This window comes from Suricata suricatta, chromosome 7 (assembly GCF_006229205.1).
Source record: "Suricata suricatta isolate VVHF042 chromosome 7, meerkat_22Aug2017_6uvM2_HiC, whole genome shotgun sequence".
NCBI classification, from domain to species: Eukaryota; Metazoa; Chordata; class Mammalia; order Carnivora; family Herpestidae; genus Suricata; species Suricata suricatta.
The window spans coordinates 15,280,548-15,293,497 of NC_043706.1; the positions used below are offsets into that span (position 1 = coordinate 15,280,548).

The 12,950-nt window shown below is 49.9% G+C and overlaps 1 protein-coding gene and 1 long non-coding RNA gene across 4 annotated transcripts in view; one reads left to right on the forward strand and one right to left on the reverse strand.

Moving 5' to 3' along the window:
- GFOD1 (glucose-fructose oxidoreductase domain containing 1) overlaps positions 1 to 8,585 on the forward strand; it is a 109,914-nt gene extending 101,329 nt beyond the window's left edge. For all 3 annotated transcript variants that reach the window (XM_029944528.1, XM_029944530.1, XM_029944529.1), the window contains exon 2: positions 1,459 to 8,585. In XM_029944528.1, coding sequence (XP_029800388.1) covers positions 1,459 to 2,378 — 920 coding nt within the window. In that variant the 3' untranslated portion in view covers positions 2,379 to 8,585. The remainder of the gene's footprint in view (positions 1 to 1,458) is intronic.
- Positions 2,295 to 9,986, reverse strand: LOC115296091. Its single transcript, XR_003910721.1, has 3 exons — positions 9,821 to 9,986; positions 3,314 to 3,484; positions 2,295 to 2,458 (listed from the first exon to the last, which is right to left on the reverse strand). It is a non-coding gene; the product is annotated as an uncharacterized LOC115296091 (long non-coding RNA).
- Between the last annotated feature and the right edge of the window lie 2,964 nt (positions 9,987 to 12,950).

The following is a 12,950-nucleotide window of genomic DNA, read 5'->3' on the forward strand; positions in this document are numbered from 1 at the left end:
AGTAATCCTTTTTTTAAAAGATTTTATTTATTTTTGAGAGAAAAGGCATGAGTGAGAGAAGGACAGAGAAAGCAAGAGGGGGAAAGAGAGAAAATCCCAAGCAGGCTCCACACTGTCAGCACAGAGCCCAATGCAGGGTTCAAACCCACACACCATGAGATCATGACCTGAGTCGAAGTTGGATACTTACCCGACTGAGCCGCCCTTCTAGTAATACCCTTCTAATAATACATTTTTAATAAATTATCTTTTACATATAAAAGCTATAAAACATTTCATATGTAAGATAATTTTAATAAAACATGTAAGAAGATGATATTTACTTCAATAGGACTTATATTTTATATTTAAATATTTTATTTAAAAATTTTTAATGTTTATTTATTTTTGAGAGAGAGAGAGAGAGAGAGTATGAGTAGGGTGGGGGCAGAGAGAGAGAGGGAGACACAGAATCTGAAGCAGGCTCCAGGCTCTGAGCTGTCAGCACAGGGCCGGACACAGGACTTGAATCCCATAAACTGTGAGATCATGACTTGGGCTGAAGTCAGATGCTTAATCCACTGAGCCACCCAGGCGCCCCTATTTAAATATTTTAGATTTCTCAATACTTTACAAGGAAAATATGTTTGCATATAAAATGTCATATGCTTCTAGACATAAAGCATGAAATAAAGTGTTTTATATTCCATATTGACAGATATTTTAAAATCCCTTCGGGGCACCTGAGTGGCTCAGTGGGTTAAGCGTCAGACTTCCACTCAGGTCCTGATCTCCCAGTTTGCGGGCCCAAGCCCTGTGTCCAGTTCTGAGCTGACAGCTCAGAGCCTGGCACCTGCTTCCGAATTCTGTGTTTCCCTCTCTCTCTGCCCCTCCCCAACTTGTGCTCTCTCTGGCTCTCCCAAAATAAATAAACGTTTTCTTTTAAATCTCCAAAATAGAGGCTATTTAAATAGATTTAAATGTCAGTATTTGATTTAACATGGCTTCATACTGACATTAAGAAATTTGACTTAAATATTTATTTTAAACAATTTTTGTAAATGTTTTTTACTTATTTATTTTTGAGAGCTGTAAAGAGACAGTGCAAGCAGGGGAGGATCAGGGAGAGAGGGAGACACAGAATCTGAAGCAGGCTCCAGGCTCTGAACTGTCAGCACAGAGCCCGATGTGGGGCTCGAACCCACGAACCATGAGATCATGACCTGAGCCGAAGCCGGACGCTTAACCGACTGAGCCACCCAGACGCCCCTTGACTGAAGTATTTATAACACAGAGTCTCTCGTAAACATAAGATAGGTTCTGTTATTTTTGCATGAATAACTGGTGCCACAGACTCTTAGTAGAACGTGAAAAAACGGGGTATCAGGTCAGGCGGTCAGATTAGCGTCTGGGGGCCACAGCGCCCCCTGCCGCCGTGCACGCCCGCGCCCTCACGGCTGTCTCTGCTCCCGCCCGCAGGCATCGGCAAGAACGTCATCTGCGACCGCACCGCCACGCCGCTCGACGCCTTCCGCATGATGTCGGCCGCCCACTACTACCCCAAGCTCATGAGCATCATGGGCAACGTGCTGCGCTTCCTGCCGGCCTTCGTGCGCATGAAGCAGCTCATCGAGGAGGGCTACGTGGGCGAGCTGCTGGTGTGCGAGGTGCAGGTGCACAGCGGGAGCCTGCTGGGCAAGAAGTACAACTGGAGCTGCGACGACCTGATGGGCGGCGGCGGCCTGCACTCGGTGGGCACCTACATCATCGACCTGCTCACCTTCCTCACCGGCCAGAAGGCCGTCAAGGTCCACGGGCTGCTCAAGACCTTCGTCAAGCAGACGGACCACATCAAGGGCATCCGCCAGATCACCAGCGACGACTTCTGCACCTTCCAGATGGTGCTGGAGGGCGGCGTGTGCTGCACCGTCACCCTCAACTTCAACGTGCCGGGCGAGTTCAAGCAGGACGTGACCGTGGTGGGCTCGGCCGGGCGCCTCCTGGCGGTGGGCACGGACCTGTACGGGCAGCGCAACAGCGCCCCGGAGCAGGAGCTGCTGCTGCAGGACGCCACACCCGTCAGCAACTCCCTGCTGCCCGAGAAGGCCTTCAGCGACATCCCGTCGCCCTACCTGCGTGGCACCATCAAGATGATACAGGCCGTGCGCCAGGCCTTCCAGGACCAGGACGACCGGCGCACGTGGGACGGGCGGCCACTCACCATGGCTGCCACCTTCGACGACTGCCTGTACGCCCTGTGTGTGGTGGACACCATCAAGAGGTCCAGCCAGACGGGCGAGTGGCAGAACATCGCCGTCATGACCGAGGAGCCCGAGCTGAGCCCCGCCTACCTGATCAGCGAGGCCATGCGCCGGAGCAGGATGTCCCTGTACTGTTAGCATGGACTGGGCACCCAGGGGGACTCAGGTCTGCAGCGTGGAGCCCGGAGATGGGGAAGGTGTACTGGGGCCGAGGTGGCCTAGAAGAGTATGGGGGTGGGGAGATGGAGGGGCAGGATGAGTTGAGTGGCATCTGGGAAGGTTGAACCCCAGCCTGGGTGATGGGCACCTAATAAGACTGTCGGCTGGCTGCGCACACAGCCGGGGAGTATTCAGGGGCCCTGTCCTTCTGGAGGTCATGCCTGTGAGGCGTTTGCACAAGGAGCGGGTGGCTCAGCCTCCCGTTGTCCCCTCACCATGAGAAGCAAAGAGGCGATGCTTTCCTTCTCCCTCCCTACACACTGGGCTCCTTGACAAGCCAAATGCTCCTGGGTCCCAATGGCAAGCTCAGTGGGGTGCCGGCTTTCTCTGTGACCCAAGCCTGGCAGGAGAAGGCGCATCATCACAGGTCCATAGAAGCCTGTTAGTCTGGCAGGAGGTGGGGGGCGGGGGGTAAGTGCAGTGGGCTAATGAGAAAGTTCAGATTCCAGAAAGCCGCTTAACATGTCTGAAGGAAAAAGTACTTGGTAGCAAAGTGAACAGCGAGCTGATCGATTGGTTTCCTCGTAGGAAGCGGCAGGGAGTGTCTTCCTAATTGGTGCACTGCCCTTGGCCTGGCTGGAGGAGGGGTAAGGGAGAGCCAGGAATAGCAAGCAAGCCAAAAGGCAAGCACCTGTCGGAGGCTGCTTGGAAACAGAGTAGGCAGAGAGTAAAATAGCCCTTTGGGTTTGTCATCAATTACAAAACCGCAGAGAGCCATCTTATAATCCTGTTTGGGGCGGAGTAGAACTAAGTGTAAAGGGATATAGGTCAAAGTGTCCTCTCTGGTGCCTCCCCAGTCGGGTCAAGGGCACAGCCAGCATGGGTCAGACCACAAGTTCCCGTGCTGCCCTCACCTGCTGTGTGGCCATCTCCCAGCAGATGGGAAAGTGAGCTGGCCCTTGGTGGGCTTTGGCCTTTAACACCTTGGCTCCTGCCAAGCCCATAAAGGACTTCTAGGAGATTCACCCAGCTTTGTGGATTTAAAAGGGAAGCCTTCAATTCCAAACAGATATAATCTTCTTTCCCTTTAAAAAAAAAAAAAAAGAGTCAAGGGTGTTTTCCTTAGCTTTGACCTTTGCTTTCAAGATTCAGACACCGGCAAGGTTTTGAATGGGTATTAAAGCAAAAGGACAACAAGGAACCTCATGTTCGGTGTTCCTACTATGGGGTTTTAGAGCCCATGGAGGTGTGTCTTCACGTAGGGTCGAGAAGGTTCACGTTGGGAAAAAAAGAGCCTATTTCTCCCCTCGGTCAAGATTTTACTGGAGAGTGTAGACTTCAGGCTTGGAGTGGGCAGTTCCAAAGGCGAACTACTGGAAACATATGCATACACACACACACACACACACACACACACACACACACAGGGTTTGTCAGGGCTCGCCACCACCAAATGTCACTGAAATAGCTCTTAAAAATTCAGACCTCTCTTGAAACACCAAGTCAAACATTTGGAAACTGGAAAATTATCCTTTTCTGAATGCTGAGTCCCCCATTAGATATTTTCAGGGTTGACTGTGGAGACAGGAACTTACAAATCTCCGTAGCTTTCCTTCATAGGTCCCAGAAAGCCAACAGTTGTCTTTGGCGCCCACCTGAGGTTTAGATGTCTTTTCAGGTGACCGGCAGTAGAGGCAGAAGGGGATTTAAGGGGCCGAGAGCTGGCCCCCCCCGCCCCCCAGGCTCTGAGGAGGCAGAATCTGAAAATGCACAGTAGAGCCCATTGTAGGTTCCATTCTCCTCCCGGGGTCAATACACAGTGCTGCCCAGGCTGCCCGTGGGTGCAGGTGGGCGTGTCCAAATGCCGCAGGAAAGTGGGGTCACTTTCCAGCCCAATGAGGGAGGATTACCTTCCCCAGAAGAGTCACCCTCCTGCTGCCACACGGCCGGTGAGCCAGCTGGAACTCTCCATGGTACATCATGGTCCCTGACGTGCTCACCTCATGGCCAGCATGCTGGCTTTCCGAGCTACCAAGTCAAAACCAGAGATTTGGTAGAACAAACGTGCCCCAGTAATAGTGGGAACAGCCGGCCACGCCGTGGACTGTTTCAGTTCAGGGTCTCCTAAATTGCCTTCTGGATAAATCACTTTTGTAGAAACTGAGTGGAAAGAATTTTTTTTTTCCTATCTAGCCTGAAAGGCTGTGATTAAGTATAAAGGAGAAAAAAAACTTAGATGAATTCTATGGGTCTCATTTTTCCGAGTTGTTTATCATCTAAGTAGGGATATCAAGGGGTTTCAATTTTGTGTTTCTGTACTTAACCCAAAGACTTGGGGAGGTTTTTTTTCTTCCAAAGGCCTCTGAGTCCTGAGATAAATAGTCAGTGTCTAAAACACAAAATCTCATTTGAGACTAGGGGATAGAGAAAGAATATATATTCTTTAAAAGAAGCATGAAAAATATTTTAGTAAGTGTACTCAAATCTTCCCTGCTGAAATGCATGTAGTAGATAGATGTGGGCCCAAGAGGAAGAAACGACTGAGGTAGTTCATTTTTTAAATACAGAAATTCCCGGAGGTGAGTTTAAGATACTTTAGTGCTCCTTTTAGCCCTGACTACCACCTGCCAAGCCTTTTAGCCCTGACTACCACCGCATGGGCTTCCGAGATCTCAAGCTTTCCACTGAGCTTGCTGGGGAAAAAGTCCAACACTGCATCGGGCCGCTCAGAGGTCTGGGTTCCATCAGCCCGACTTTGACCCAGGATGAAGCCCCGAGCAGCAACCCAGCCCTTTTCTGCTTTGGGTACTGTGCCTCAAAGACCTGGTGTCATGGAGGCACCCCCTAAGGGTCTCCCATTTAGTCCCTGTTGCTTGATTCGTTCCCATTTTTTGTGTGGGCGCACGCCTCTGGTCCTGGAAGCGTTGGCTCACGCTGCTGGCTGAGAGAGGGCGGGGACCCAGCAGTTCTCGCCTGGAATTCACAAGGGCTGGGCACGCTCTGGGCTTCTTTGGAACATTTGGATTCTCTTGAGTTTTCTTCCGGAGAGAAAGTCCAGGGCCACCGTCAGCTCTTCTATGACCTCTCCTCTCAGTGGGAGAGATGTCGCAGGGTACCACACATATTCCTTATCTACTTGACTTGGAAATATCTGTGTGTCATGTGTTTCTGGACCCTCTAGTGGCAGCCGTGGCTGACTCCATCTCAATGAGAGCGTTTCCCGGCCCCCTTCCTCCATCTGGAGTGAGCCATCCAACCATCTCTGTGCACCAACATTTCTTGAGCATCCACCGTGTGCAGGGTATTTTAGTTGAATTACCTCGCTTAATTCCCGACACAACCCAGTGGTATTAGGTATTATTATTCCTATCATACACAGGAGAAAATGGAGGCTCTGAAAGGGAGAGTGATGTACCCACAGTCACACAACGATAAAGCAGAAGTGGAGTCACCTGAATCCAAAACTTACCTTCTCCAAACCACGCTGTCCCCCAGTGAGAAAGATTTGGACCCCTGGAGTTCTTGCCAGGCAGGAAAGCACCCCTTGCTGAACGCTAAGCGGGGGTGTGCGCACGCCCTGTAGAGCGTCTGTGATTCATGCTGAGTGTGGCCTGCCTGGGGCTCTACGCCCCTGTTGTCTGTGCCCCTCCCGCTGAGCAGGATGCCACACTTGATGTTCTGCCAGAAGGCTCCTTATAGGGCTGCAAATAGAAGTAGTCGATTTTCCTGCCCCTTCCGAAATGGAAGTAGCGCTCAGCTCCCTTCCTTTAAAATCAGCGTCCTAAGTTGATTTTGATTGTAGGTGATGCAGCAAACTGAAGAGCTGGGGGTTTTCAAGACGTCATTGGCCGACCATCTAGGTGCCCTTGGATCTTGCCCGTGGTGGTCTAACAGACGCCTTCTCAGGGAGTGAGGCTTTTCCAGTTCATTTGCTCGTGACTCTGATTTTACCTGTGCGTTCTGCATTCAGATCTGCACGCTCTCTCAACTCCCTTCATCTCGGCTCAGAGCTGCTGCTGTTGAATTTGACCAGAGTCATAAATTAGGGCTGCGGTGGGCTCACCTTTTATTCTGGTGGGTGTCGGGGGTGGGGGATTGCAGCACGCTAGGGGAGAAAGGCGCTCTGGTCGCCTCTGAAGGGAGGCATCTGAGGGACTGCCTCAAATGTGTATTCGCATCCCTTATGTTACATCCCAGAGAGGTCACCCTGCTTCTTGGGACCTGCGTTCTAAGTCCCTTGCTGCTGCACACGGCACCTTCAGGGTTCTCAGATGGGGACAGGGAGGCAGAGAGGTGAAATGACTCGTCAGAGGCCCCCTGGCTGGTGGGTGAATGAGCTGCAATTATAATTCAGACCTGTGACTGACCGTTTTCCCCCAGCTGCTGCGGTCGCATCCATTTCTTAGCAACCCCATTATGTCTTGAATGTACTCAGACACTGGTTCTGTATTTCCACTGTGATCGTAAGGCGAACACTTATCCGTAGTTTGTGTTCTATGCAGCAAGTTGGGTGGACATGCACGTAGAGCTCCACCTTTGGGGTTTCCTGAGGCCAGCTCTGCCTCGATTGCCCTCCACTCCCCTCCCCGATGCAGAATCAGGCCTCCTGCTTCACAACTGTTGCCTCCTATTTTGGGCCATCAGAGCCCTGAAGTTTTACAGGGTAGAGGCCATGACACTGGGGAGCTCATTGAGAAGAAACTCAGAGCCCTGCATTCAGTCCTTTTCAGGACAGGGAGGAGGGGACAGGGCCACGAAAGGAAAGCTCTGTGTGTGTCTGCGGTGCTGCTTCAATCCTGAGCAGCAGCCGGCATGCCCCCCACCCTCCGGGCAGAGAAGCAGGCTGATGGCAGTGCTTGGAGTCTCCGGGGACGACCCTGACTGAGTCAGGCTCCAGGATTTCCCACAAGAGGAGTGAAGTCCTCCTGTGCGGCCATCAGAGGTGATGGCTTGGTGGTCTGAGTCTGGAGGGGAGGCCAGACCGTATCCGAGTGACCACATCCGTTAGCAGCGGAAGGTGGTGGCCTCTTGAGTTTTCTCTTCCCCAGGTCAGTCCCTATTTCCTGGAGCCCTTGCGAGGGCCATGGAGGTATCTGGCTCTTGGCCAGGCTACTCAAGTGTTGCACTACTGAATACTCTTGAATCTGTTGTCTTTTTTTTTTTTTTTTTTTTTTTTTGGTTTAAGCCAGCAGCGAGTAGAGTAATCACAAGCCCGTGTCATATGCAATGGCTCTCTGCTTAGCGCAGCATCCAAAGCTGGCCTGGGCCAGCGTGGGCAGGCCCTGGAGCAGAACCATAAGGTCCTGCTGTTTCTCTCCTTCCCCGTCCTGATCTCTGCTGTCTTCTGCAGCCTTCACAAGGGCAAGCCGTTGGATGAGCCCCCATTATAAAGGCCATGACTCACTTGTGATTCCAGTCTAACCCCAGGTTGAGAAACAAAACAAAAGCAAGCGACCCGACCAGCTACCTGGTTCCCCCTCCTTCTCCTTCAGGCATCCAAACTTATTTAAGTATATTTAGTATCCTGCCCCGTGCCTTGCCCAGGGGAGGGAGAAGTTTCTAGCAACTATGGCTTTCTGTTTGCTGCCTGGTGCTTTTACAGTACTACTTCTTTTTTTTTTTTTTTTTAACCAAAATTACATTTGTTTGGTTGGTATTGTCGAGTATGTATTTATTGTGTTTTACAAACATTGAGTATATATATGTACATGTATAAAACCAAACTTCTATATAAAAAGTCAAGGCATGTATACTAGATATTTTAAAGAATTATTTATCAAGGGGAAAAGATGTGTGTTATAAAGTAAACAGAGTCTATATTTTATATATAATGTAGATAGCAAAAATAGCTTATAAATTATAGAAGGTTTTGGTTTCCTTTTTTTACTATTATTAAAGCGAAAAAAAAAAAAAGAAAAAGTAGGACAATGGATGCAACTGTCTCTAGTGTTTTTAAGGCCAAACTTACTCTGGGAGGCACCTTCCCTAGGGGAGGGGAGGGGGGCATGCAGTTTGAGCTCCACACCCAGGAGCTGATTGATGCCCAAGTTACCGCTGCCAGGCTCAGGGGACCGTGGCTGGCATCGCTTAGCCAGGTGGCATGTGCCACCTTACACATGGCCTCCCCGACCTGCTTTGGTGGGATATGGACATGAAAGTAGCCAATAAAGATGGAAGAGAAGACCATTCCAGCTGTTTTCCCGTTCTTAGACCCAGGGGCGCTGGCTCGTGAGTTAGGGACCTGGCCAGTGTGTGGGGTCTGAAGCAAGAACGTGGGTGGGAATGAAGGCTGGCAGTCCCTCGGGTGTGCACGTGTGGTGCGGTGTGGGGGTGCTGCGCACGTGTTTTCGGCATCCGAGAAGCTGACAGTGGGAGTCAGCTGTCCTAAAGATTCGCTCAACATTAGAACTGGAAGCACTTTAGAGTGATCGGGTTCAAAACTCATTTTGGAAATGTGGAGGGAGGTGATCCACCTGAGGCCACCTGGCTGGGGGTGGGGCAGGGTGGTTGGGGGAGGATGCACAGAGGGTGGGCTGTGTGTGTGTGTGTGTGTGTGTGTGTGTGTGTGTGAGCTTAGTCCAGACAAAAAGACGACAATGTAGACTTTACAGTGGGGGGGGGGGAGGCAAGTTTTAGAAATCTCCATTATTTTAATACCTTAACCGAATACCTCACACCAAGCTCTGAAAGACACTCTTCCAGGCTCAATCAGAGCATCTTTACAAGAGCATCTTTGCTTAATTCGTTGTCAGCGGTGTGTGAGAGCAATCATCTTGGATGGAGCTCAGCCTAATGAGATTCCCTGTGGACAGGCTGACCTTTCCTTCCCACCTCCTGCTGTCTTTCCACCTCTCTGCAAACAGATAGTTCTTATGGCCCAGGAGTTCTCATCACTTAAAAACAGTTAGGAGGGACGCCTGGGTAGCTGAGTTGGTTAAGTGCTCAACTCTCGATTTTGGCTCAAGTCATAATCTCACAGTTTGTGGGATGAGCCCCACGTTGAGGTCTGCACTGACATGTGCAGAGCCTGCTTGGGATTCTCTCTTGGCCTCTCTCGCTGCCCCTTCCCCACTCACTCTCGCTCTCTCAAAATAAATTAAAAAAAAAAGGAATTAGACATAATTGTACAAAGCTGCCATCTCATTATTCACTCCTTTGTGAGCAGGTCCTGATGTTAATGGCCATCCATTAAGACAGTAAAGCAAAGCCCTGCATCTACGTGGATTATTATAGTGTACATGTAACACATCTTATGACGCCATGGTAAATCGAAGACCTGCTCTGAAAAAGGTGGTAAGGGTGAGTGCTCTGCCAAAGCCAAGAGTGCCGTCCACCCAGTAGAAGGGATGGTTGTGATGGGGTGTAGTCGTCTGGGCACGGCGCAGCCCTGACACCGGGCCCTGATGGAAGACTGCACTCACCTTAGCATTTATGTACCTTTGCAACCCAGGAGCCATCTGTGCCTCCACAGATTAGGAATCTCCTTGTGATGTTGGTTTCTTTCCCTTCTTGCCCATTTCCTATTTTCAAACCAGGGATCCTACTGCCTCGTGTGAAATCGCAGGACACGATTAGCATGGCTTTCGCGGTCCTTCAATTGTTGCATAAAAAGAACGGATGGAATTGTGTTCAAGTCATTCAAATTGTTTACCAGTCAAAGGAAGAGAAAGCTGCCGGTCTACCTACACCCACCCACCTCTCACCGCCGCCCCCCGCCCCGCACCCCCATACATGCCTGCACAGAACCATTTTCCCATTTCTCTTCTCACCTGCTTCTTTTGTGCACTTTTAGCACATGTTGGGACAAGTCTGGGCAGTTCAGTCTGAAAATGAAAATCACTGCAACAATTGTTTATGAGAATGACTCGCACCTATACAAAGTATGCAGAATTCTGTACGGAAATGATGGATAGTAGGCTCCCGTTTTACCAACCCACACCCGCCTTACTCTTGCCTAAGCAGAAAAGATCCCTCTGCCTAGAGATCCCTGGGCAGGTGCACTCGGCAGTAACAGTGCCTCCTGCTGGAAGGCTGTCCAACACAAGGACGAAAAAGATGCCCCTTCAGAGTTTGGGCCAAATCACCACCAGATAGTGTTACAGGCTGCTTAAACCAAAACCTCTGCAAAAAGGCTGATTCAAAATATTAAAAATTCTTGTTCATTCAAGTTCAGGCTTCCTCTGCATCTACATCTGCTGGCTAAATTCCCAAGAGAAGACTTCAACTACAACAGCTTGATAGCGTAGCTGGGGGCCAACCGCTGGTCTACAAGATGTGCTCCCCACATTGTTGTTGGATTTCCTCTAAAATGTCATCCTAATTTCTCCTACTTTTACACAAGTTCTGGTCGCCTGCATCAGTTGGAACCCTTTCTCTTTAGGGATGCATGAAAATGAAGGACTAAATTTTTAGGATCCCCTTCTTGGGCAGTTCTAGATGAATGATTGGTGCACTGGTGGGGCTCAATCCCAGAATTGCAGCCTGGATCATATATGTATGTGCGTCCCATTGTCTCTGACCCATTCATCATTGCCCATCAGGAAGGAGGGGCGCTAAGAGGGCTTTGTGTGACTGTATTGGATAGGGAGACCATGTCCACAGCCCCCAAGGCTCTAAGCAGTCCTCAGTCTTGAACTCAACCAAGTCACTAACACCCTTTTAGAGAGCACCAAGGGGTCTAAACTGGAAGTCAGAAGTCAGTCAAGGGCTGTTGGAGGCTGCCTTTGGAAGGAAGCATCACTCCAGACTACTCAAAATCCAGGACCAGGAAGCCATGACAGCCAGGAGACAAGGGTCTGGAAGGGGGGTGGGGAGCAAGACCAGAGTCTCCACAGTCCCTCTAAGCCATCTGAGGCTGCTTATCTGGGATGTGGGAGCTAATAACGGAGCCTGGAGAAGTCAGCCAATCACTCCTCAATATGCCAGGCTGAGTCTGGACTTGACATTCAGGTTCCTGCCATGAAATGGGAGAGAGAGCTGATCTGGAAAGAACAGCTGAGCATCAATGTGGTGGTGACGTACTAACACTATACGGATCACCGATGAAGCACGTGGGAGGGAAGGGAGAAGGAGTTGCTGGCAGTAATGGGGGTGAGGGGGACAGCAGGGGGAATGGAGAGCAGGATCAGAGTGGGAGTTCATGCTCGGGGTAGAAGCAGGGGATGGCGAAAATAGATGAAAGGCCAGAGTCATGCACTTAAGATAGGGAAGGTTCTAGAGATAAGGAACTGTTGCAGGAGGTATCGGAAATGTGGTGTCTTTGTGGCTGGCAGACCTGGTCTGTGCTCTGAGAGCAGCTTGGATGAGGAGGAGGAGGGCAGACAAAAAGGAACGAAGGAGAAATTCTTACAGGAGCCATAGAAAGGTTGGCCGATTCGCTTCGAGAGCTGCTCAGAGCAAACTGTTGGCATCCGCTGCAGAGTTTCCAGCACCAGCCTCTGTGATACATGCGCACCAGACCCCACGTGTGTCTTGGATCCCACCCTCCTTTTCTGTTGCTTTTCCTATTTGCCAGTCTCCCAAACCTGAGGTCTTCAGGGATTCAGCCTCTGCCATCTCCCCTACTATCTCCCCCCTGGGCCCCTGGGCCACCCCTCCGCTGACGAGTCTGCCACTTAGCCCTTTTTCCTTGCACACACAGGGCCTTTCACCCCTCCTCAGCTTCCAAAGACCTTGCCCACAGGATGTCACTACCACTTGCCTTCTCCTCTTGCGCCGGAGCATTTTTGAAGAAAGACCCCAGCCCAGCAGGCCCAGCTTTTCATCAGCTACCCCTAGTCCTGGCCTCCGCTGTCCTGGCCCCCGGCTCTGTCCTCGGATCTGACCCGGGGCCTCTGTCTCATCCCGCTGCCGGTGACCTCCGAGTTTCTCCCTGGCCTGTTTACAATCACATCTTGCTTTCATTCTTCCCAAATGAGGTCGTGTGATGAGAATCTCCCTACCTGTTTTCCTGATCCCTGAATATATGTTGTATTTTGGGGCCCCTGGATGGCTCAGTTGGTTAAGCGTCTGACATCAGCTCAGGCCATGATCTCGTGGCTCATAGGCTCGAACCCCACGTCAGGCTCTGTGCTGACAGCTCAGAGCCTGGAGCCTGCTTCCAATTCTGTGTCTCCCTCTTTCTCTGTACCTTCCCTGCTCAGGCTCTGTCTCTCTCTCCCAAAAATAAATAAACATAAATAAATATATAAACATATATACACAGTATATACATATACAATGTATATATACTGTGTACATATACATACATATACCATATATATACTGTATATATAGTATAGATATATACAGTGTGTGTATATATGTGGGTGTGGCTGTATATATATAGTATATAGTATATAGTATGTATATATATGGTGTATAGTAGCTTGGTTCTGTGGGTTTGTCCAAATCCCACTATATATAGATAGATGATAGATAGATAGATAAACAACTCTCTCTCTCTCTCTCTCTCTCTATATATATATATATATATTCTATATTTAGATAGATATAGATATATAGAGATATCTATCTATCTAGGTATCTATCTATCTATTTATCTATCTCTAT